The sequence below is a fragment of the Mus caroli genome, unplaced genomic scaffold (assembly GCF_978045245.1).
Source record: "Mus caroli unplaced genomic scaffold, Mus_caroli_1 scaffold_5, whole genome shotgun sequence".
In the NCBI taxonomy this organism is placed as follows: Eukaryota; Metazoa; Chordata; class Mammalia; order Rodentia; family Muridae; genus Mus; species Mus caroli.
In genome coordinates, this window is record NW_028227260.1 from 28,465,318 (window position 1) to 28,492,134 (window position 26,817).

Below are 26,817 nucleotides of genomic sequence, written 5' to 3' on the forward strand. Positions count from 1 at the left end.
TACTACTCTACCAGCTAGAATACACCAGTCTATGCATTTTGAGAGAGTGTGCAGTAGTTTACTCTGACCGAATCTTTTATCTACTTCAAATTAATTACTGGGCCCTGAGGAGTAAGATGTAGTAATTGGCTTAGGCTTGGGTTACATGCCCACTCTTAAGTCAGTCACTAAAGCCAGGAGGATAGAATATCCTGATTGACTTCAGACAATTATGATGCACACCTGGAGCTGGAGCTGTCTCTGCTGAAAGCACGTGGCTCAGACTTGTGGATATAATGATTTCAAAACTAAGAGATGATTGTTGTTGTCATTTGAAAAAAATTAAAGAAAAAAATGCAAGGTCATCTCATTTTCCTTTGATAAATCCATAGGAAACATGAGCTACAGCTATCCCCCCTTTCTCTTCAACACTTAGAATTATTTTATAGCCAAGTGAAGTTTTCTTCCCGAGACTCATACCAGTCTCTGAATCCATATTGAAGATATGAGGACAGTGTATGTTACACTTGTATTTATATGGTTTTTAATAGTTTGTATACTTGGAACAAGATTGTGTGGCATAGGTTGTGACTTCCAACTTTCTGTAGTCTCGCCGACCTCCAGCATTTACAGCATTTTGGAGGATCTAGCCAGAGCCACAGGAGTACTTGTTTAGGGTCACTTTGTTCATTTTGGTTATTGTCAAGATAGATGCTGATTGTTATATTTCCATCAGTCATTTGATTTCCCACATCAATCCTGAGGATCACAAAGCAAATGGATTTGGTTAGCGCTTCAATTCATTGTGCACTTAAACTTAGATGCAGCCTTGCTGGGAAATAGTACTCTTGTATGTTCCCAAATCATGCTCCATGTTTTTGTGTCTGTTCTTGAAGACATGTCTTTTTGTTTAGGTATATCTATTATTAATACTATTTCTATGGAAAGCGTTCCCTGGTAATTGGTTACATTAGACTTACTGGAAAGAGCTTTCCATTTTGCAATGTTTTCTTGTATTAAGTATTGTACTCTATTTGGTGTGCATCTACCTTAACCTTTTTCTACTTTGTTGTATTATATTTTTCATGACCAATAATCAAAGTTCTGGAAAACAGCATTAGCTACACTGAATGCACCTCAACTTGTACCAAAAAAAAAAAAAAAAAAAAAAAAAAAAAACTATTGTGAATCTGATTTCCCCTAAGTGGAACACTCAACATTTTCTCTAGATCCATGAGACTCTTTTTTTTTTTTTTCTGCGAAGAAAACATTAAGTGCATCCTAGAGAATTCTTTTGTCCTTTCTTCTTGAGATGAAAGCTTCAAAGGTTGATTAGAACATGAAGTGGACAGTTGAATACCAGAGAAATGATTGCTGTACAAAGAGGAAGAATAGAGAGGATATGGTTTGGAGTCAGGTCAACCCAGAGAAAGTTCTGCTTGTGCCTCTTGACTGCATGACCTCAGTAAATTCAACATTTTGTGAACTTTTCTTTCTACTTAATGGAGAAAATGGTATGTATAACAGGATGTGGAGAAATAGTAGATGCGGACAGGACTGGAAAGCTTTCAAGCACTCCTGAAAATTGTATCCATTATGATTACTGCAAAGAGAGTTTTAGAAAGTAACCTTTTGTAATAAATAAATAAATAAATCCCTCCAGTGGATTCTTATTAATCCTGCCAAGTCCTTTGTGTTTCAGCTTAGTTTCTCCATATTTATTTTCTTTCACATTCCGACACTTTCCCTGGTGTACTTCATATGACCAGGTCTCCAAGTATTACAAGTTTGATTTGGTTGCAGTAGAATGCTATTTACTAGAAATATCAGAAGTTACACCCATGAAGCCTCACCAACATGGATGCCTAAATATAAGCTGAACAAGTTGGACAACAACAATAGACTTGTTAACATGGAAGAGAGAAAGCCCAGGAGACCTCAACCCTACACAAAGAACTACAGGCAGCCAGGTATGGTGGAGAAAACAAACAAACAAAAAAACCCTACAGGCACCTAAGGAATGAAAGCTGAATATGGAGAAATAGTCTATCCGAAGGAAGAGCACATCAATTTGTTATCCAACGCCAAATGGTCAGCCTTGGAGATACACATATGAGTAACATTATACAAACTGAACAGGTTGCATTTCTATAATGAGGAATATTCATACACACACACACACATATATATATATATATATATATGTATAAAACAACGAAAGTAAAAATAGCCATGAATTTGAGAGAGAGCAAGAAGGAAGGTTTGGAGGAAGTAACAGGGAGGTGAAAGTGATGCAATTATAATTATAATTTCAAAGAATAATAACAAATAAATTTTAAAATGTTAAAAGTTTGGCTCAGATGTCCTAACAAGACTTTCCCAGAGCCAGTCATGCAAAATGTGGAACAATTTGAATATACAGAACCTGGAAACTATTCAGTTATTTCTATCTGTGTTAGAAACATTTGAAGGCACGTGACTTCCCTCTCCCTCTCCCTCTCCCTCTCCCTCTCCCTCTCCCTCTCCCTCTCCCTCTCCCTCTCCCTCTCCCTCTCCCTCTCCCTCTCCCTCTCTCTCTCTCTCTCAGTGTAGCCTCCCCTCCCCCAGCCTTAATGGTTCCACTGTTTACACCTGGATGGAGCTTGTAGGTCAATCGTTCTGCCACGCCCACTGCTGGAACCTGCCGCTTTGCTGTTCGGAGCCATACATGTGGTCACCCTGCTACTGGTCCCCAGGACTATTTGGTGGGAATCGGCCCCGCTTCCCCTCCTTAATAACTGCCTGTTGGAATAGTAAACTTGAGCTTTGATCAGAATGCCTGTCTTAGCTGCATCTTTTCTCGCCCGCCTAGCCCTTCTCCTCTTCCAGGTTTCCAAAATGTCTTTCCAGGCTAGAACCCAGGCTGTGATCTGCTGGCCGGACACAACATCTCAGTTTGAGAATTTTATATATTCACACATTGTGTTTGGATCAAATCCATACTTCCTCCTCCACTTTCCCTTATCCCTCCTTGCAACTCCCAATTTTCTGTTTTCATTTATTAGCCCCCACCCCGAGTCTACTTATTTCTACCTGGATGTTCATGGGTGTGGGGTTATCTGCTGAAGCATGCATAGCCTCTCTGTGGCTGTCTGCCTGAAAGAAACTGCCTCTCTATCCCCTAGAAGTCATTCTCTAGTTTCTCATGATCCCTCCTCATTTATGATGGGATTTTAGTTTGCTTCATTTTGTTAGGTTTGGAGGGAGGCTTTCCATGGTCTCTAACTCTATGCATGTTGACCAGTTATGCATCTCTGTATTAATTATCACCTACTGCAAAAATAATTTTCTCTGATGAAGGTTGAGAGGAGCACTAATCCTTGTGTATAAAGGAAAGAACATGTGAGTACTCAAACCCATAAAACAAAGATAAATCATACTTGTACAATCCTCATGAAACAGTAGCACTTAGCCGTAGCTGAAGGAAGATAGGCAAAAGTTAAGAGGCACATTGAAATACAGTGGCCCAAAATATCTATATTTTTTCCAAATGTCATAAATGATTACATTTTAACTTTTAGACATTCAATTCACATTGAGATTGATCCTCATAAAATAATTTATATTAAAACTAATACATTTCTTAACTAAAGACATTTCTTAAATACTGGCCATTGAGTCTTGCTTTCATTTTTAGCAAGAGCCTGTAGAGTGACTCTCTGACCAAAAATTCAACTTAGATGTCTGAAAACTTTCAAACCTGATTTGTAACATGAATTTTAAAAACGATTTCTGGGGCTGGAGAGATGCCTTAGTAGATAAGAGGACTCAAGTTCAACTCCCAGCACCCACATGGCAGCTCACAGCTGTCTATAATTCCAGGATCTCACCTCACTGCTCTGTCATTTCCCTATACTGGGGCATTGAGCCTTCACAGGACCAAGGGCCACTTCTCCCATTAATGTCCGACAAGGCTGTCCTCTGTTACATATGTGGCTGGAGACATGAATCCCTTTGTGTGTACTCTTTGGTTGGTGATCAAAAATAGTTCTTAAGATATTATTTGGTAGGTAGAACACATTTTACTGTCAGAAACATTATAAGTAATTGCTGAGTTATATGGGTTTGCAAAGTGAAACTCATAGAGGTCATAATATTTGAAAATTTTGTCTGCATAATTGCCATAAAATGTAGTAGGAAGAAGGCACACAAAGATAACATGATTATGAAATAGGTTTAGAATGTATATATGGAAACATTTTTGAATAGTCTTGCTTAGCAAGAACAGAGTTAATTAAAACACACTGAGGGATATTGCAGTTGAGCATTTGAAATGGATCACTTCCTAGAAAACTTCAGTCCTTGAAGCTTCTCTGAACTTCCACATACATCATTTTCACTTTCATTTACTCATGCAATAATTATTTTCTGAGGATCTCAACTGTGTGCTTGGGCAGGTGTTAGCACTAGGAATGCAAAAGGAGCATACATTGAGAATATGTGGGAAGATGGGGAGTTCACAGTTTAGTGAGAAAATGGGAAAGAAATATAATGTTGAGACTGTATAAGTGATTCTTCTTGATGGGGGCTTATGACCAGTATTAATTTTATATTTATCACTTGCAATGTTGGGTTTGGAATTTCTCTTTGTTCCCCAGTGGACCTTTAGACAAGAAATAAAATATAGGAGTACAAATATTTTTTGAGGTTTCTGACAAAAATCTCAATATAGGAAAGAAATATATGTGTGAAAAAATACTCACTTACCCAGATAGATGAAAGAAGAAAGTGGGGTTGATTCCTTTGTGGAGGAAGAGATTGGAAAGTAAAGTTTGAGTCACGGAGAGCCTGGGAAGTATTAACAAATGACTTGGCCATCTAAACCATCTGTGGCGTTTCTTTCCTTCCTCTCCTCTTCTCCCTTCATTTCTTTCTGTTTCCTGGACCTTTACCCCACCCTTTCCCTACTCATTGGTTTCTTACCATCCCTAAAGAAATCATGTTGTCAGTCATTCTTTAGATAGTAGAGATACTCAACAATGGCATAGTTTTAGTCTTCAAAAAGTTGATGGTCCACACCAATGCTTCAATTTCAAGGCTTCGTGTACAATCAGGTAAGGTCATTTTGACCACCTGTCAAGCTGCAAAATGTTAGTCGACCTACCAGAATTTATGCTGTCAAATTTTGAGTTCAGGAGGCTTTCAAGTCCCCTAGAGTGTCAGCAGTAATAGTACTAATAGTCACCCTTGCAGATGCTGGATAATGGAGAGATGGGAGAGAACAAGGAAGGGCTGGAGTACCAGGTCAATTAGGTGGGCAAGAGGAGGGGAACATTTTGAGAGAACATATACTTACTGAGTGGCAGAAAGGTATTTCTGTCATTTAATACTGTCATTAATAATGATTAGACTATATCTATGGATATCAACTAAATCCTTAACATTATCAATATCCAATGCTTAAGAAGATTAGGAGATGGTCATAGTTGGATTGAAGAGAGAATGGAAGGGAAAATCCTAGTAGATACAGGATCCTGTGAGAAAGAGCAATCCACATTAAACCTAATGCATATTCTCTTCATATATTTCCCTTAATATTTAAAAGAAAATTCAGGTCTGTGATATTTGCTTAGCAAATTTGAACTGCTCACACTGGGTTCACAAATGTAGTTTCAGCCACTTAGAAGGCCGAACAGGAGAACAACTCGAGACTAGGAATTTAACAGCAGCCTGGACAACAAAGCAACATGTTTATCAAAATGAAAATGAAACTTAGAATCCATTCATTTAATCATGAATCTTAAAGAAAAAAAAACACATTTGCCAATACGCGATCGTATTTGCTGAAGAAACAGAAGCGATCGTATTTGCTGAAGAAACAGAACTTCTGAAGACAAATGGAGAATTATGAATTCATGTTTTGTGACACATTGTAATAGCAGGGACCGGTGCTGTTTGTTATTTGTATCAAGATCACAAAGTATGTAGTGTGAAATCATTTACATTTATGTGAAATCTATCCTATTTCATTGTTCTGACATTTAATGCACTTAAGCAATTTACAAATAAAACTTTTTCCCTTTTGGAAGTGGAAAGGAATGCCTAATTGTGAACAGAGTTAATTTTCAGTTGACTCCTAAGATAACAGGGCAGCTTTAGGAGCCTAATTAAACCACATATTTGCTCTAATTACTTTAGCCGCAGACTGCTAGGAAACAAAAGCAGAAAACAGGCCTGTGCTGTGTGTAGCAGGCAGGCTTTTTCACTGTTGTTTTCCTCAGTAGAGGTTTTGAGAGGGGGAAAAAAAAAAGAAAAAAAAAGAAAAAAAAACCCTGAGCGGCAGAGCCATCATCTGCAAAGAGAGGCGAGAGCCCTTATTTCTGCTTAGTGGAGAAAGCATGTTCATCACGCATGGCTTTATTTATGTTCAAACATAGTGAAATTAATCATTATCACTAGCATCATTTTTGAGCATCAAGAGTCCTACCACATTTTGATCTACATAATTGGACATTAGCTCACAAAGATGAGAGTTAATAATTACAGGATAATTTGTACATTGGGCAAGAATAATAGCTCTATTATGCTGGTAATTTCTTATGCTTTATTCTCTTGAATAATGTCTCTTGAAGCTGTTCATATTTGATGTAACAGTTCAAATTTTCAGCTAAGTAAATTCACATTTTAATCAGCTACTTTTATTTTAGTACAACTTAGAATTTGAATGCTGATAATCATGTGGATAAGAGAAGAGTGAACTTTTACTATGGTGACGAGTCAGTTGAATGATCACGTTTTTATAACGAGGTAACTAGGAAATCATTTAAAAAAGCAAATCCCATTAAATGTAAATTTTTTACTGGAAGGATAAAGATACCACAATGGCTTATCCATTTCCTTTGCTTTCTAGATGTAAAATACTAGCTGCATTGCTTATGTGGTTCCCTAAGCTAGTTAATGAAATATGAACTATTGTAGATATTATTATATCTTATCTATTACTTTTAGAAGATGTGTATCAAACTCAGTTTAGATGCCAAATTTAAAGGTACTGATGAATTGACATGCAAGGCAACTTTGGCTTTCTTTAGCAACATGTCAAAGAAGAAGAAGAAGGAAAAAAACCTTAAGATACAACATACAGGCAAAGGAGAGGAGAGCATTAGTGGAAGTTCAGGCTAAACACCTTTTGTCTGGACCACTGAGATATCTGTGCCAAGCCTGTGCTTTATTTTGCCTATGGAAACCTGACCTAAACTAAACAACTATTCTATATCATTAAGTTGTCCAGGAAGATGAAAGTTTAAATATATGCCAGACAAGCTGCAGCATCTGCTGCGTTTCAGTAATGGTGGTCTCTCCCAAAAGCTTCTGTGCTGGAACAACTCTAGGACATGGGAGCTTTTCTTGACCTATGGGAAGAAAATGATGCTCTTCGAGTCAAATATTCTTTCTGCTCACCAGGACTCATGCTTTCAGAACTGCTTCTATTGTAAGAAACATACAAAAGAAAGCCCTGCATGAAACATCTCACTATAGCTCTAATTTCACTTTGCTATAGTCAAATAATATACCTTGGGAACAAAGTGATCAGCACAGTTAACCTTGCTCTGTGGTTGTTTAAATTATTTTTACTCTTATTTTTTTTTTTAATACACCGGTTCCATCTACAGCAGAGACTACGGTCATATTATTTCAGAATGAAATATAAAGTGTAGCATAGATTCTCTCTACTAATTAACTGACATGAAAACTAACGTGGCTTTTCCTTTAAAAAAGCATACAAGGTCAGATATATGATCTCTTAAAGAGATGATAAGAAGGGGTTCTGATAGCTAGCTCTCTGTTAGCCTGCACTACAAAACACGGTGACTACAATTGACAACTCTCTTTGAACAGAAGGGAATCAAGTTTAATGTGATTTTTAAAAAAATCACCAGCTGAGGAACAAAACTTGAAATAAATATGACAATTTTTAAAATATTTATTATATAAGCAAATCAATATGTACAATAAGAATCCAATAGATAAATCCAAGGATTTAAAAAGATGTTTCATAGAAGGCAAAACATAGTGGGTAGACAGACACACACATAAAGCATTTTTTTTACCTTACTGACAAACAAAATTAAAATTATAACAGTGGCATAGCATTTTGTATATCAGGATTTTTTTAATTGAAGAATATGTAACAACAAATAATGTAGTAGAAGAATAAAGTAATAAAATACTTTTAAAATTATGTATGAATTATTGCTATTTTACCCCAGTAATTCTAGTCTCCAGTCTGCAAAGATAATGGCTTAAACATTTTAAAGCAGACTCAAGATATTAATTGGAGTGTTATTTACAATACTGTAAATGATTAATTATAGCAACATACCTTAGAACAGAGAATATATTGTTTTACCACAACTGTATGGGTATCATAGAAATATGGGAAAGTATTACCTTATAGTGCTGATTGAAAAGAATAATGTACCAAAATTTCATGTAAGTCTATATTGCTCCATGTAGAAACTCTTTATACACAGGTGGTAGAGACAAAGGATTCTTGAATTTGTTCATTATTTTCCAAATTTTATTTAACAAGAGGCTTAATGTATTTGATATATTTTTAAATGTTAAGTTACAGTATTTTCAAATGCATTGTCTTTTTTTTTTTTTTACAATTCTATCAGAAGCAAAACCGTGAATTTATAAAGGTATAAATGTTATAACTTCAAATTAATGTATCCATGATCGTTTTGAATTTAAGTGCATTTAACCTTGTACATATGTAATGGAGCAGTTGAAACCTGTAGGTAGCAACCCCAGTTCATTCACATTCATGCTGCTTTCAGCCCCTTATTCATCCTGCCTCCAGCCCATTTCCAAAAGCACAGTTGTTTCTAGCACCTGTGAATACACTGGCTGGAGGCAAAAGACATGTTAATGACTGTTCCTAATCTTTGGGGCCCAAATAAAACCACTTCCCCCACTCTAAACCTGAACATCAGGAAAGTGCCATCTATTGTAATGTAGTTCTTCTGTTGCTAACAAAGAGAATTCTTAAGAAAAAAAGGAGATGGAGTCTATTTTTATGATGTATCCCTGCCTATTTTGCTGTTGGATTTATAAATATTTCCCCTTTGCAGTATCTACGATAGGAAAAGTAAACTGACATTCCTTTCTCTGAAAGAGAAATGCTATGTGTTCCTCTATCCCTCTTTTCAAATGCAGTCGCTTCTTTGATACTTTAATAACATCTCAACCTGTCGCTGTCTGAGATGAGAGAGCCAGAGACAAGGCAGAGACTGAGAGGAGAGGAGAGGAGAGGAGAGGAGAGGAGAGGAGAGGACAGTTTTTAGAAGGTTGCACTTACACCTTACACTCCGGCACTTTCTTCAAGAAGGGAGGCAGTAAATTCATTATTTTTGTGATATCATTTGTAAACTGAAATGAAGCAAAGACCTTCCTGAAGTAAAGGATGCAAAATATATTCAAGGGTATATATTCATACAGTCCTTTGTTCTAGATAAGAGCTTTTCTTTTTCGTAAAGTTTCCCGGTCTCCTTCAAGGAAAAAGAAAGTTCCTATTTGTTAATTCTTTAAGAGTACAGTTCAAAGTACTGCCCTGGGATGTGGGGGGAATATCTTGACAGCTCAATATTGTTTTTCAGAAAGAATCAAGTCGGGCTTTTTCCAACATGGCTGTATATTTCGCAGGCCCCCAAATTTGTACTTTTATAGTCGTCATCAATCAAATAGAAACATCACATCTAGCAAACCTGTTTTCGTGGACTAGAAATACACTCTGTGTACGGACAGCGTTAATTTTGAAGGCATCGCCGTAATTCCCGAGTCTTTGGAGTCCCTGGCTTTTGTCAGGGGTGGAGAGGGCGAGGAGGCGTGTGCAGCCTGGTGTGCAGCCTGGTGTGTAGCAGGTCTGAGGACCCAGGTCCTTACCACGTTTCCAGAGATAACTGCCTTTTTCTGCTAAGAAGCACAGCTCAAAGTGAGAGGAGGGTGGAACTAGAGCAAACTGCGATGATCGGAAGGGAAAATGTGAGCTGTAGGGAAAAAGAGAAAGGGCTCCTGGCAGAGGGGTCACCGCGGCTCTAGGATTTTCAGGAATTTATCACCACCATTAACAGCTATTTTCCGAGGGTTGTTTACAGCCTGATCCAGAGACAAGCAGATTGAGAAGCCCCTCTCTGGGACCCCAACCACGCCCCCTCATCCCCCAACTCCCCCCTTCCACTAAACTAATGTATTCAGGGCCACCCCCTTGTTGGACCCTCCCATTGGCTCATATCCTAACCAATCAGAGCCTTGCAGCGATTTCACCTGGTCCCCGGGCTTCCTAAATAAACAAACAAACCATCCGGTGCTCTGCCTGCCCCCTCCCCTCCCAACACCTCTATACCCCTCCAGCCAAATGGGTGTGGGCTGCGGCAACCCATCTTGTCCCGGTGACTGGCCGCTCTGTCCTCCACCTCTCACGTCTACCCTCCACCCCATCCTTCTGGTACTCAGGACTAAGACTGGTGTGGTTAGAGAGCCCCGCCTCCTCCCGTCGGTTTTGCCTTGAACCAAACGTCCTTAGATTCTCCCAAAGGGTCTCTGCCGCTTTGAAGATGGCCCTGCTTCCCTGGCTCCAGGTCCCCATCCCACGCACACCTTTACTGGTGGCCGCTTGCGCCCCTCCACCGCTGGGGTAGCTGCCTGTGGTGCGAGCTGCCGCGTGAGGCGACGGTCACGTGTTGTTTTGCCCACTGCCTTGAGCCCAGTGAAGTGGGCGGGGACGCGGGCCTAGGCGGGAGGGGTCTGGGGCGGGCAGACAGGGGGAGACTGCCTCTTCTCCCCCCAAAGCCCTCCCTTCTCGAGCCCCCCCTCCCCTCCGCTCACCTTAAAACCACCGTGCATCACCATGGCGAGTTGCTCCTTCTCTGGCCACCAAGCGCTTAGGAGACTGAGAGCCTCAGCAGCAGCAGCAGCCTCCGCAGCTCTAGCAGCAGTGGCGACCACCCCGCTCCTTTCCTCGGGAACCCGGACCGCACTCATTGGGACCGGGTCGTCCTGTCCGGGAGCCATGTGGCTCTCCACAGCCACTGGCTCCCGGTCAGACTCGGAATCCGAAGAGGAGGACCTCCCCGTCGGGGATGAAGTCTGCAAACGCGGCTACCTGAGGAAGCAGAAGCATGGGCATAGGCGTTACTTCGTGCTCAAACTCGAGACCGCAGACGCTCCAGCTCGACTCGAATACTACCGAAATGCCAGGAAGTTCCGGCACAGTGTCCGCGCCGCGGCGGCTGCAGCAGAGGCGGCCGCCTCCGGTGCTGCGGTCCCCGCGCTCATCCCACCGCGGCGCGTGATCATCCTGTACCAATGCTTCTCCGTGAGCCAGCGCGCCGATGCCAGGTACCGACACCTCATTGCCCTTTTTACCCAGGACGAATACTTCGCGATGGTGGCCGAGAACGAGTCGGAACAAGAAAGCTGGTACTTGCTCCTCAGCCGCCTCATCCTCGAGAGCAAGCGCCGCCGCTGCGGCACGCTAGGCGCACTGCCGGACGGAGAGCCGGCAGCCCTGGCGGCCGCAGCGGCGGCGGAGCCACCCTTCTACAAAGATGTGTGGCAGGTAGTAGTGAAACCCAGGGGGCTGGGGCACAGAAAAGAGCTGAGCGGCGTGTTCCGGCTGTGTCTTACCGACGAAGAGGTAGTGTTTGTAAGGCTCAATACCGAAGTGGCCAGTGTGGTCGTCCAGCTGCTGAGCATTCGTCGCTGTGGGCACTCGGAGCAGTACTTCTTCTTGGAAGTCGGCAGATCCACTGTCATAGGTCCGGGGGAGCTGTGGATGCAAGTGGATGACTCCGTGGTGGCCCAAAATATGCATGAGTTGTTTCTGGAGAAGATGAGAGCCTTGTGCGCAGATGAATACAGAGCCCGATGCCGCAGCTACAGCATCAGTATTGGCGCCCACCTGTTAACCCTGCTGTCCACTAGGAGGCACCTGGGCTTGCTCCCGCTGGAGCCTGGTGGCTGGCTCAGAAGATACGGCTTGGAGCAGTTTTGCCGCCTCAGAGCTATCCGTGAGAGGGAAGAGATGCTATTCACCAGGCGCTTCATCTCACCCAGAGAGCCTCCGCCTCCCTTTAGGCGAGGAACAGGGCACCTGCCCAGAGCCCGCAGGTCCAGGAGAGCCGCGTCAGTACCACCCAGCCTTTTCCGACGCTCTGCACCTAGCCCGGGACGGATCCCACAGCCTGAAGATGTTCCCAACGACAGAGCCCGTGAAGCCTCCGGTTCCAGTTCTGGCAACACTGAAGAAAAAGACAAGGAGCATGAGGAAGGAAACCGAGGTGATTACATACCTATGAACAACTGGGGCTCAGGAAATGGCCGGGGCTCAGGAGGGGGACGGGGCTCAAGTGGCCAAGGTTCCAGTAGCCAGGGCTCAGGTGGGAGACAGGGATCTGGAGGTGGCCAGGGCTCAGGAGGCCAGGGTGCCGGAGGAGGAAACCAGTGTTCAGGAAATGGCCAGGGCACAGCAGGTGGCCATGGCTCAGGTGGAGGTGGCCATGGCTCAGGCGGTGGCCAGAGACCTGGAGATGGTCATGGCTCAGGTGGTGGCAAGAACTCAGGAAGTGGGAAAAATTCTGACGATGGTGACCGTGGAAAATCTGTGAAGAAAAGATCCTACTTTGGTAAATTCACTCAAAGCAAGCAGCAGCAAACACTGCCTCCACCCCCACCGCCACCGCCAGCAGCTGGAGCAACTGGTGGCAAAGGGAAGTCTGGGGGAAGATTCCGACTTTATTTTTGCGCAGACAGAGGCACAAAAGAACGCAAAGAAGCCAAAGAGGTGAGAGATATGGAGACCCCAGGAGGTGTTCCCCGGGGGGCTTACAGAGCCAGAGCTTTCGATGAAGATGAGGATGACCCGTATGTGCCAATGAGACCAGGGGTGGCTGCTCCTCTTGCGTGTTCCAGTGATTATATGCCAATGGCTCCTCAAAATTCCTCTGCTTCAACAAAGCGCCACTCTCGGTCACCCTTTGAAGACTCCAGGGGGTACATGATGATGTTTCCCAGAGTGAGCCCCCCACCACCTGTGCCAAGTGCTCCGAAAGCACCGGACACCAATAAAGGGGATGACTCAAAGGACAATGACAGTGACAGTGATTACATGTTTATGGCTCCCGGAGCAGGTGCGATTCCTAAAAATCCTCCCAATGCGCAGGGAGGCTCTTCCTCCAAAAGCTGGAGCTCTTATTTCTCTCTGCCAAGTCCTATTCAGAGTTCACCTTTGGGACAGAGTGACCACAGTGAGTATGTTCCTATGTTACCTGGGAAATTCCTGGGGAGCGGTCTACACAAAGAAGCCCCCTTTAGCCTGGGCACCAAAACTGTGTCTTCAAAGCCTTCAACTGAGGCGTCATTCTCAAAACCTGAAGATAAGGGGTCATCTGCAAAGCCTTCAGATGATGTGACCCCAATGAACAAGGCTAAGGAACCTAACCACCTTCCTTTTATTGCAAAAGAAAGTCAAGGAAAGGCCAAACCGCTAAACCCCACACAGGAGCAGAGAGAAGCTGCTAGCTCCCGTGACTATATCAACATTGACTTTATTAAGAGAGAGCGCCTTGTGCTACCTTCCTCTGCTCAAGGACTGCCAGACATGCGGGGCGTAATTACTGACCCCGCACCCACAGCTTTTTCTGGCTACCTGAATGTTGAATTCGGGGTGCCCTTCCCAAATCCAACAATCCGCCTCTCAGATCTTTTAAGAGTTCTACCAGGTGCCAACTCCATCCCTCTGGCCGGTACTAGGTGGCCCTTCCCAGGCAGTGCTATAGGTAGCATTGTGGAAGCGGGAGAATACATTGAAGTTATTTTCAACCCGGCTATGACACCAGCCATGTCTTTTGCTGACAGTGCCATTTGCTATGATGCTCAAACAGGTCAAATCTATGTCGTCGACCCATTTTCTGAGTGCTGTATGGACGTTTCTCTCTCTCCTGGTCGATGCTCTGAACCGCCACCTGTAGCTAGGCTGCGGCGGGAGGAAGCTCAGGAGAGAAGACGCCCACAAAGCCGCTCCCAAAGTTTATTTGCCAGCACTGGAGCCGCTGTCTCGGCTTTCCCGACTGACAGCTTGGACAGAGACTTTCCCGCCGCTTCTGCGGTGATTGCTGCACCAGCTGAGGCGCCTCTCTTGGCAGTGAGCCGGGCTTTAGCCGTGGTCTCTGCGCTCGCAGCGGCCCCCAGCATTGGCGACGTCTTTGCAGGCTTCCGCGCTGCGGCAGGAGTTGACTCCGCCTCCGCTCGCGGGTTCCAACCTGTTGCGGGTGCCCAGGCTGTAAGAGAATTCCAGGACCTTGCGGCAGGCTGGAATCCTGGAGCCCTTAACCACGAGGCCCGAGGTGAGGACCTGGCCGCCGGCGCAGCGGCTCCCCCGCCGCCACCTCGCCAGATTTGGGTGCTGAGACCCCAAGAGAGAGCGGATTCTGAGGACGACGACGATGATGACGACGACATTTACGTGAGAATGGACTTTGCCAGACGAGACTACAGGAAGTGACCACTCTCCGAAATGAGGTTGGTGAATTTATAATTAAAATTCCTTTAGTTATTGGAATCGATTAATAAGTGAGTTGATGCGTTAGTTGGGATGCTGTTAGCATAAGTGACCTGCTAGATCATTTCCTAGTGTTATTAGAGAGAGTAGAATTATGTTTTTAATTTTTCACATGATATATATTTTGGCCTTTGCGAAAACATTAGCTTTTACATAACCCATATGTTTATCTGAGTGAGCCAATTGTTAAACATTGCATTAACTTCTTAAGAGTGGTTAAAAGTAAAGACCCATAGCAACCACAGCAGGAGGATGCTTTCAGAAGTACTTCCCCTTCCCTAACTTCTTCAGATACTGGGTTCTATGCACACTCACTTTCCAGCCTACAACTAAAAGCTACTTTTCTATGTGTGCTCAACCTATGCACAGTGGTTGAAAGAGAACGCAGAGAGTTCAGCAGTTAACAAGCCAACTATTGACATATTTACTTTCTAAAAGGCAGTCACTGTTTGACTAGTTTGCTGTGGTTTGTCTAAAAGGTTAACACTTGGTTGTCAGCTGAATGGGGAGTAGATGCATAAAACCCCAGATGATTAAAAGAGACTCTTTGCTCTGGAAAGTGTTTCTGTGCTGATCTGATTTTGTTTTTACACAGAATTGAAAGAAACCATGTGTATTCCTTTCTTGTCATTGGTAGGGAAAGACAAGTTATTTTTGCTGTGCTTCTTTTCCTTTGCTTTTTTTTTTTTTTTTTTTTTTTTTTACCTCCCCTCCTCCACCTCTCTGGAGAGGGTGTAGTGGTATCTTGATTATGGATATGACTATTGTTTCAAGGGTTTAAAAGGCATATAAAACATTTCATTGGTGTGTCTTCTGGAAAATGGAAAAAAGCAAGATAAAAAGGCTGGTGGAAGAAGACGGGCCCCCTAGCTCCCACCCAGGGTGGCTAACCCTGGAGCAGTGGGAGACTTTCAAGGCCTAATTTTCTGAAGGAAGAGAAGGAGTTGTAAGAACAAAGCTTAGTGAATCTGTGAACAAAATTGCCCAACTCTGTCTGGAGAGAGTCTCAAGTAATGTTTGCAGATGATACCCTTGTGGTCTGCCCTGCCTTCTCTCTTTAGAACAACCCTGTGAGGGGTTGGTCCCCAGCAGTTTTCAGTCCACTAGTCAGTTTGCTGAAGAGTTTTGCTTTGCTTGCTCTCTGGAATGCTTTTGTGATTGGATCTTTGCCCACTGTGCTTGATCAAGCAGAACAAGCTGGGGTTGATCACAACCATCCCCTTACAAGCTACCCATTTAGCGCAGGTGTAGCCCCCTACCTCCTCTTTCTCTCCTTGCTATAGAAAACTTGCCATACAAAACCTCACATTGCAGCACAGACACACCAAAGGAATGATCATTAAAACAACAAAAGGCCGATTTGGCTTGCTGAAGGACTTCATTCAAAAGTCCCTTTAATTGTGAGCTCCTCCCCAACACAGACACCCACCCACCAACCCCCCAAACGCATACACACGGGTGGGGGACACACACAGAGCATTACTATCATAGGTATATGTATTTAAAAGTCATAATTCAATTCCCAAGAACATAGTCAGATCTTATGCAGAAGTCTAACTGCTCAAGGTACTGTGTACAACTCTGATGTCAAATTCCATATCAAAAGAGTAGCTGCTTGTGACCCTGTGATTTTTTTTTTGAAATGATGCCTACACTTTCCAATATTCTGGTCTTTGTACACACACACACACACACACACACACACACACACACACACACATATATATAAATAAAAATAGTGAAATCATACTGTTCTTCAAATATTCAAATAAACTCTGACTTCTGAGGATTATTGGGATTCAATGACCATTATATTTATAAAAGTTACTGATTAGTGACCTTGTAGCTATTTTGGAGATTTAATATGCGCTGATTGTATTGTTTATTGAGGAAATTCCTACCTTTATGGTGGTACTACACCACTGAGGTTGTAACTTACAGACAGGCAGGAGCTTACATTGAGACAAGTGAATGGAAGCATTTTGGAGCATGAAATCACTTTATAAATCAAAGGTTGTTTTGGTCGATGATTTAATACAGAAGTGAGTGAAAATTCAAGCATTTAAACTAATGATTTACTTTTTCTGAAAACTAGCTAATTTCTTGATACTAAAGAGATATTTGACATGTAATTTACTACAAGATATCATATGGAAGGGCACGGGAGGAGGTATGGTATTGTAAAAACCTATTGCAGAAAATGACTTTAGGTAGCATTTTAATGTGGATTGATAAAGTGTTGTCTGTGAAATGTTCAAAACAGGTCAAATGAATCTGATCATGTTTTTCTCTAAATCTATAGATGAACTGCCAGTTATTTCTGTTCTGTCTTTATTTTCTTACCTAGGATTTAAAAATTGAATACAGCATATTAGGAAACAGTGTTGTAAACAAGGCTCAAAGGCACAATGTTAGGAGTCACAAAGCTCAATAAGTTAATTTCCATCTACGGAATGTGTTTAGAACTAGCATAGAGCAGTATTATGTGTGTATTATTATGTAGTTAGAATTAGTATTCTGGTTGTGACTGTTAACTACTACTATGATGTAAGTGAGATTATAATTCATTAAGACCACTTCTATTGTGAAGTATAAAAATGATGAATGTATAGCCTTATTTTTCCATAGTCAAGCTTCATGTAAGTATTTTGTAGTTGCTTGTTTAAACCAATTAGATACACCCAGAGTATAACTTGAATATGTATTCTTTTGATACATGAAATATTTTTAAAGCAATTCCTTGATGATCAAGCCTTTGAACACATTAGCATTTAGAAGAGTGTCATCTCCCATATGACTTCATCTATTCCTAAACCGTTGTGTGCCTTTTTGCTTCTTTTAATGCTTTCCCTGATATAAAATTGATAGGTTGAAGTGATTTTGGATGTAAATTTCCCTGGTATTTTAATTCAAGACATAGGAGCATGAAATGGGCAGCTGTAGATTATATGAAATGATTGGTCATTCAAATTAGTTATATTATGATAGTATTAAAAGGCTAAAACTAGTAATTAGCCTTTGACAATTTAGTTCCCATTATCACAACATGGGAAGCCCAAGCATTTTGCCGTTGTCCTGCTGCCAAGTCCCATTGCTATAAATTATAGGTGCTGAAGGCAAATCATTTTTACTGTACTAGACTTATTTAATGTAAATAACTAGAATACAATCTCCAGATAGCAGACAATTTCCAGCTATAATTGATGGTTTACTTATTTTAGGCAGCATTCAACATCCATCCCCACCAAATCTAGATAATTTTTTGGAGTAATAAAGTATTTGACCTAAACAATTAAAAAGGACCTCACCCAGTTTAAGTTAGCTAAAGTTGTTGGCAATCATTATTCATTTGCATTTGTTCTATTTTAAGACTGATGCTTCCAGGATAAAAAATGTCAGCTAGGAGCAAAACATCTCTTTGAAACTAGTGCCAGGTCTTTAATTAAGCACACCAGACTATTATACATTCATAAGTACTCAACTAGGGTCTTTAGCTTTCTTTCCCTGTCTCTAATCACCAAAAATGAACCAAAATTCTTCCAGGTCATTGGTAGGCGTTTATCTTGGGGTACAATCTCAGGTTTATGAAGTACGAACAACAAAACAAACAAACAAACAAAAACCCCTTTATATTAGAACAGATATGGCTGGCCCTTGCAGGAAAAATGTAAGGATTACTGTGTGTGAATTTAAATGGATTGTTGTTCAAATGTCAACTTGTTGATTGAGGGAATGCTTTCCAGTTACAGATTGATTGCCTTATAATTTTCAAAGTGCTTTCACATTCATTATTTTACTGCTGGTAAGTACTGAAAGTGACGCTGGAGTTAAGAATTTTCCTGTGTTCATGAAGGTAAGTGGCAGAACTGAAAATGTAACTCAGAACTCTGTTTTCCAGTCTACTGCTCCATCTGGCACACGGCACTAACCTTCAAACAAGTTTTAGTTTGTCATATTTATATTAATGAAAGTTATTATATATGAAAGCTTTGGGAGCAAAAGCACAAGTACACATTAATTTGATGGTAGCAAATGTTGTTAGAACTCTCTCAGAGCGTTCTAAGTTGACCATCAGTCAGAGCTCAGGTGATCTTCATTACATTGACCGCAACTGGAACTTAATGTTTTAAATTGTACCTAGAGAAGAGTTAGCTGTTCTTACTTCCCAAACACAAATTGTGTGAGCATGTATGTGTGTGTGTGTGTGTGTGTGTGTGTGTGATGAGTATTTATATCAAATAGAAGCATTGGAAAGGGAAGAATGTGAATTGAGGGCATAGTCAGTAAATTCCAACTAATAGTCATTTCTTTAACTGAATTTAGATTTCTATGTCTTTGCTAATAGTGGCATTTGTCAGCTATTACAAGCCTTTTAATTTAATTTTTCTTTCTGTATATTTTATAATCTCATATTTTAATCTAAACTACCACAGTGAGCATAACAGGATAAAATAAAACAGATAGGGGAAAAAGGTGCTATAGACATGTATGCTGGTGTGTGTTTGTGTGTGTGTGTGTGTCTGTCCGTGCACATATGGAGGTGCTTTGGGCCTTTAGGCAGGTGGATTTCACAAGTCTTGAGAATCAGCTCCTATGTGGGACATTAAATCTTGTTTTAAATTAAATTCATTTTCTTTAGCACCATTTTAAAGGCTTTAAGACTATGTACAAATATCATTTTATTGGTCGTCTTGGGAAATACATTTCGTGAAATGCTAATTAAAAACTGGTAGTATGTGGTGTTAGAGGGGCTGGCAACCTCTTAGACCATGAGGATCATTTACTGAATGAAAAATGGAAATACAAGCAATTAATTTTTAGAACAATGAAGTGAAGATACTGCAATCCACTTGGGTTTTTTGGCACAACTATTGAAATGCAAACTGTAAACCTGTTGATAACATTGTAAGTATTTTATCCTTGCTTTACAGACAAGCTGTTCTCCAGCTACTCTGCATTGATTATTGGGCCCACAGATGTGGAATCATAGGGTTGACATTTTAGATTTGGGAAAATTTTAGGAGCTTTTAATGTTAACAAATACACTGGTTTTGATTTGAGTTGATTTAAATAATTTTTTCTCTATTTCAGACTGATAAATGAATTGCTTTTAGAATAGAAAATGGCTGCATAAGTATTTATTTCTAGAAATGAGAAAGTGATCACTGTTTTCCCCTACACGCTAATATACTCTCTTTATAATGTAAAAGTTACCATTGCTTGTACTGTTAAGATGCCCTTTACCAGACTTGGGTCCTTCATTTCAGGAAAAAAATTACCTTACCTGGTTTCTCTCTAACCGAAAAGGTGGGGACCGTCTAGAAATCCTATAAGACCTACGTAGAACTACTGTTCTAGATCTCCCCAGCCCCAGCTTGTTTGCGCTCAGCTAAAAGCAACAGTTTTCCTTGTAGGGATTCCTGTTGTATACTTCTGAGGATGTGTTGCCTGGTTCATTACCATTTGTTGGCACCCAGGTAACCAGGCTGATATTTCCATGCTTAGATTGACCGCAATATGTGTGGTACTCTCCAGACTTTTAAAGATTTGCTGAATATCCTATTCCCCATAAATTGTGATCACCCCAGCTAGATCTAATTTTAGATCTCAAAAGTTCTATAGTTTGCCTCAATTTGATTACTGATTTCCTCCTTGAAGACTTGAAATGTAGAATGTCAGTCAAGACAATACCCACAGGTGATCTTGAAAATCACTCACATGTGCATCCACCATGTCCTTGAATGAGTGACTAGGGAATGTGATTTTAATCTTTTGACTATGGGAGACCTTATTAGTTCTATCATCCATCATGACTAGAAGACCTGTTTTCCTGGAGTTCCAAATTGAAACCTCCAGTGCATCTCACAGAAATGATTGGATAAAACAATTCCTCTGGGGTTGGGGATTTAGCTCAGTGGTAGAGCGCTTGCCTAGCAAGCGCAAGGCCCTGGGTTCGGTCCTCAGCTCTGGAAAAAAAAAAAAGACAAAATAACAAAAACAATTCCTCTGTTGGTTCAGGAAATGAAGAGGTTAAATAGAGTCTTGTGTAGACCATTTTTCAGAGCAGTGTTTCTATGAGGTCATTTATTCTGAGTTTCAACTAACAATGAGCCTGGGTCTTTTGTATGAGCTATATGTCTTTTGTAAATTGAAGACTGAACATATTAAAATTCTACTAACTTGCATTCTTCACATCAGCAGTAACTAGGCAGCAGAGTGAAAGAGTCCAAGTGTGGGTTGGGATGTAGTAGAGAAACCAACCTAGGATGAAAAATACAGCATGGAGTTTTACAAGTGACATGTTTTTATTCCAGATTCTTTTGACAAGTTCTTTTGGGAAATCACTGCCACTATGGGGAAAAGCATGTTTTATCATTAAATGTAAGAAAGACATACTGTGACTGGCACTGTAAAGCCCAGCAGCATTCCCTGTTAATTTTCACGCTGTAGGAACAGTACTTCCTATTTATCAACTCATACAGGGAACTGTTCTTATCGAAGAGATGAAACCTGCATATAACCCAGTGACTGCTAAGCTAAGTAGCATGCTTGAATTTTTATATTTTTCATATATCCATCATGGAAGGCCATTTCCCTTCATTCACTTTGGTTCTTTGCTTGGTGCATTTATTTGATCAAATGGAAAAATAGATCCAAATCAGATAACTCCCGAAAGCATCACCATTCATTTTTCTGTTGATGAGATGTTATTAAAAATAAATAGGAACTGAACACATGGTGTGGTTGTCAGCTCTTTAATATTCCTTTTGTAGACTTTTTCAGATTTAGGTTTAATCCTGAATTGCTTTCTTCCACTTCTCAGCAATCTTGTGATTGCTTCTTTTTGGTGTTCTTTGGAATATGTTCACAAATGTGAACTCATTTTAATATGGGCCTAAGAGAAACAGAATTACAAAAGCAAATCTGTGGCTTTGGTTCCCATAATGCATTGTAAAAGCAAGGTAAATTATTTGGGGATTATTCTTGTTTGGAAAGCATCGTTACCGTGTACTAACCTAGATGAACAGGAATTGACAAACATATTTGTAAACGTGAAACTACATGGCCATTTGCTGGGTCTTAGTAGGTTTTTCGTTCTTCACCCAGTGTTGATGCAAGTGTTATATGAAGGCATGGAAATATGAATACAGTTTTTGGAAGAACTGCAGAGAAAAATTACTCCAATAGCAATAAATGGTTCTAATTCCAAGCATTGTCTCTTGAGTAGCTTGGCAGCTTAATTTATACATTTCTGCAAAGTTGCATGAAATGAAGTGCATAGTATATGATACTTAGTACTTAGAAATCCTCATTTGAAACAATTCCATTGATATATCTATCTATATAGATATAGATATATAGATATAGATAGATATTAAGCTAAATTTGTGAGATACCTTTGTAACATCACATTTCTGTCAAAAAAATGTAGATAATATTTAAATAAAATTCCATGATACCTACCTAGCTCAATTTAGCCACAAGTAAATGAGTTGCTAATATGCACACCCCCTACCCTCTATCCTAACAAAACCTAATACTTCACAAACCCAGTGTTCACAGGAAAACTTAACACTTTCTGAGTTAGTTCACTTCTTTTGAAGCTTTTTAATTTGAAGGAAAGATCCCTACAATGAATGTAACTAGCAACTACAATAAGTCGGCAGGGGTGGTAACTCTGATGCTCGCTCAATCCTGTTGCATTTATCAAAATAGCCATCAGAAAAAAATTGGTACTTCTAGTTAATTGAAGATCTTTTACTTGAAGCCTACTCTGGAGAAAGTTTGCCACAGATTCTTTTAGCTTGTTTTCTGTGTACAGGCAGCCCATGGTGTTAAATATCCTTGTCTATGCCAAGGCTGCATCCTCACCGGGCCTCTCAGCTACCTCTTCAAGTTTTGTTTTCTTTTGTTTATGAACAAGGAGTGGGTGACAGCTCTTTGCACTAATTTTTAAAATAACTTTTGTCTTGTCATCTTTTTTTTTTTAGAGTTATTACACTGCCACCAAAACCAAACACATTTTAGAAGTGACACAGAACTTCATCTTTGTCTACTCCAGATCTGCCTAAAAGAAAGAAAATTCTGAAGCTTTTGAATAGAAAGCAGCCTTGATTTCTACCAGTCAACGAGCAGACTGTGGCGGCTGAATGAGCATGCTAATGGAGTTTATTCTTAGGACTGCCTCCTGCATCCACTGATTGACTTAAATATGTGCACAATGTACATTTGCTTTGCTTCCTAGGTTCCCTGATGTATCTGTTTAAAAGGAATGAGATGCTATAAGTTAGTGTCTCATAACACTTCCCCTTTCCTCTATTAAAAAAATGTGTAAATATAGCCATCCTATAATACTTGGGAGAATTTTCAATGAGAATATCTTTAAACAATGGTAGACAAAGAGACATCTATGTAACTGAGAAGGTAGGTATGATCTGGAGAATCTTTTTGCTGAACATTCACATACTTAAAACATTTCTTGATCAAGGAGTTAATGTGAATTGAACTTCTATCTTGACAGGACATTTTCAGTATTTTAAAGACAAGACTAAAGGGCAAATTATCTCAGAATTTGCTCATTAACAAGACTACAACATTCTATCAACACTAACCATCAACTAAAGTGATATCTTGACAGAGTTGTTCTAGCATTTTAAAGGCAGAACCAAGGAGCAGGTTGTCTACTTCTATGTGTAGAACCTGGTGATGTTCTGCTATCGAATTGAACATATCCAAGCCTATTGTTTTGATTTTATTTTGAAATCTACATTTATCCCTGCAAAGAGGCAAGTATCCATTTCACAAGACCCTTTCTGCCTCTCTGGGGCCTCCTCTTTCCAGCTCTTTAAACTGCCTCCCCCTCTTTTTGGCTTCCCCACAGTAACCATTCTCCCTCCCATGTCCAGGATGCCCAGGGTGCCTATAAAGACATTGCTTACCCATATTCAGAAATTGGTGTATACCTATCAGATTAATAACCAATCAACTGATGCCTAAAACTCAAGCCAAAAGGAACCTCTTATAAGGCCCTGCTTCTTTCTGGACAATGGAGCCAATATAAGATGCACAAAATTTAAAAGGAAGAAAAATCAGAGCAAGCCCCCCTCCCCATTTTTGCTTGCTTCTGATGGAAACTGAATTAAGATTTTTGGAACCTGGACCTTTGAGAATATGATAACAGCAGGTTGTGACCACACAGGATAGGTACAAAGGTCTTGAAGCTTGCTTAGAGCTTTGTTATGTGGTGGCACCCAGCTCTTGGCTCTTGTACCATCACTGGCAAACCTCATCATCTCACAGATGGGTGTGAGTGTTTGAGCAAGTGTCTGCAAAAGTGTGTGAGTGCTAGTGTGTGTGTGCACACATTTGTGTGTATGTACACCTTTGTGTACCTGTGAACATGTGATTATAGACGTACCTATTGTGTGTAACTGTGTTTAAAAAAAAAAAAAATTTGCTTCGCATTTAACGTGCAACTTTCAAGTAGTGTGAAACTTACCTGAAGTTCTTTGCCACTCGGTTCCTACATCTTTGAACGTGTGCTTCTATCGTTGAGCAGGCTTCTAGTACATGTGGCTAAACTAACTTTCCAAAGGACCGAGTTGATTTCTATTGTTTCTCCCTGCCTATTAAGCAAAGGGATGGGGTGGGGTGTGTGTGTGATCCTTTCCCCCCAAGTGAATTGTGCTGAGGAGAGGATGTGGCTTCAGTGCCAGCCACTGAACCAGTTTCTGGTCATTGCTAGAGTATCACTTGCTTTCATCAGTCCCTCAGGCTCCTCTCTTGTTCTTACCTAATTCAGTACTGCAGTGTGGCTTTTGTTCATCGTAACAGTGTACTCTTTAGGCAGCCTTTCTTCAGGCCTTCTATTACCATTTTATATTCAAGTAAGTTGTCATAATCGTTCAGAATTGAAGCAAGAAAAGATTGGAGGGAAAATGCTGTGTTACTTTTGTTCATGTATTCATTCAGTTTGGAGGCTGCCAATAGACAGGGTACAGAAGGTAGAGCACAGAGATAGCACACTTGCTGAATAAATGAATGGAAATCTCATACACAGCCGGACACACAATTAGTCACAGGTACAAATAGTCACAGGTACTGCATAACACATATGCAATCTCTTAAACACAACTTCTTAGTTTACAGATATAATTAATTTATTCAGTATTGTGCTGGAAGAATCTATGGAATATGTGTACTGACATATCACTTGCCTTCCAGTGGTCAGTTCATGCTGCTGAGAAAAATACCGATGGAACGATTTGTGTGTGTGAGCACTACATTAGTTTGGTGTCATACATAGTTACTTGGTCAGTAAAACAACTAGAGCTTTACAGTACCAACAGTTCATTACATCTGCTACTTCTGCTTCACAGACCTGCTTTGAGTTGCTCTGTGTTTGTCTTCCTTTGTAAATACCCTTAAACCTTCTTGTTTGTAAGCATCTGGTTTGCAGTTTGGGGAGACGACCGTGCAACTCTGTATAGTGTTTATATATATATCTGACTTGCTTTTTCCTTAGAGCTACTTGCAATAAATGTGTTCACGTAAGTTATGTGTGTGAAGTCTTTTTTTTTTCTTAGTTGTCTCACCTTCATTACAAGTATATTTCACTGCTTGTGTACAGTTGACTGCCAGCCATTTCCCAGAGTGGAGCAGCTGGAGTAATTAAAACATGCCAGTCACGTTGGCTACAAACATGAAGCTTTTTGATAGAGTTAATGGAATCAACTCACTCTCAAGTCTACAAATGTAGAGGTGATACTAGCTCAAAACAATCTACAGTACCCTCAGAGCCCCTTGGAACTATACCACCAATCAAAGAAAACACATGGTGGAACTTGTGGCTCTAGCTATATTTGTAGCAGAGGAGGGCCTAGTAGGTCATCAATGGGAGGAGAGGTCCTTGGTCCTGTGAAGGCTCTATGCCCCAGTGTAGGGGAATGCCAGGACCAGGAATGGGAGTGGGTGGGTTGGGGAGCAGGGGGAGGTGGAGGGGATAGGGGATTTTTGGAGGGGAAACTAGGAAAGGGGATAACATTTGAAATGTAAATAAAGAAAATATGTAATAAAAAATGAGCAGTATAAAAAAAAAATCTACAGAATGTCTGCCCAGAGTTTACATGTAGATCTCAACAATGGGTGACTACTACGAATCACCTACCCCAGGAGGGAGAACTGATTGTTTATAGTTCAGCTTTCTCTCCTTCACTTGCCACTTATCACTTTCCTTTGAAGGACTTCCCTTTCATTGCCTTATTGTTAACCATGGAAAAAGAAAATTTTAGTATATGAAAAATATACCAATAAACAGGTAACATTTTCACACTGATGGACTATAAAAGGAAGAATGGATTGAATATCATAAATTCATTTATAAATTATGTCAGCCTTTTTTGAATCCACAGGCTTTTAGAAACATTAAAAAATGGCCACCCCTTTACCTATTTGGTCTTTCCCAAGTTACCTTTGCCACATAGAACAATGAGAGCAAATCTGGGACCAGTGGTTGCACACAGGTCAAATGGGTCACAGGGTAAAAAGGCGGAGCTCAAGTCCAAGTTGATTTTATAGCTTGTGCTTTCTGGGTACATCTCAGATGATATATACGAAAAAAATATTGATATGAAAAGATAAAAAGTACCTTTATCATTACAGACTCTGTAATAGAATGTTAGTTACTCTAATTTCATGTATAAATACTAATTTACACACTTATATACGTGTGTACATGTATATCTATACATACATATATAGTTTTGTGATCTTCATTTCATGGGATTATATACATACAATTTTATATATTATATATAAATATATTATGCATATCCGATGGACTTTTAAAGACAAATGCACATACTGGTGCTTTTCAGCCTACATGATCCTTGTATTCCCATTTAGGGGTTAATTCTTAACAACTGGAAGTCCTGAAACAGTAGGGACAGACTACTGACAATCAGCACAACTCTGGTGCATGAAGCATCTGTACATAAGAGTGCACAAAACTTCAACTTCCACACTCTTCTTGTCTCATGTGTGCTAACCAAATAGTTTTTGTGAGATGCCAAGGGGTTCTTGCACTTTCAATATAAAAGTTGGGGAACATATATTCATTGGATGTAGTGATGGGCTTGTAAGAGGCATTATCATACATGTGTATCACGTACCTTGACCCTATTCACCTCACCCTATGTTTCCTGCACCCTCCTCTTATTCTCATTCATCCCCCCAGA

The 26,817-nt window shown here is 40.6% G+C and overlaps 1 protein-coding gene across 1 annotated transcript; it reads left to right on the top strand.

The window, feature by feature from the left end:
- The first annotated feature begins 10,870 nt into the window (after nt 1-10,870).
- Irs4 (insulin receptor substrate 4) lies at nt 10,871-25,123 on the top strand. The gene is made up of 2 exons (XM_021154095.2): nt 10,871-14,541; nt 22,573-25,123. The coding sequence occupies exon 1, from the start codon at nt 10,871-10,873 to the stop codon at nt 14,522-14,524; it is 3,654 nt and encodes a 1,217-aa protein (XP_021009754.1). The 3' UTR covers nt 14,525-14,541; nt 22,573-25,123.
- Nucleotides 25,124-26,817: the final 1,694 nt, after the last annotated feature.

Excerpts from the sequence above, each read along its gene's own strand:
- Irs4 (XM_021154095.2), top strand. The coding sequence starts at position 10,871 with ATGGCGAGTTGCTCCTTCTCTGGCCACCAAGCGCTTAGGAGACTGAGA.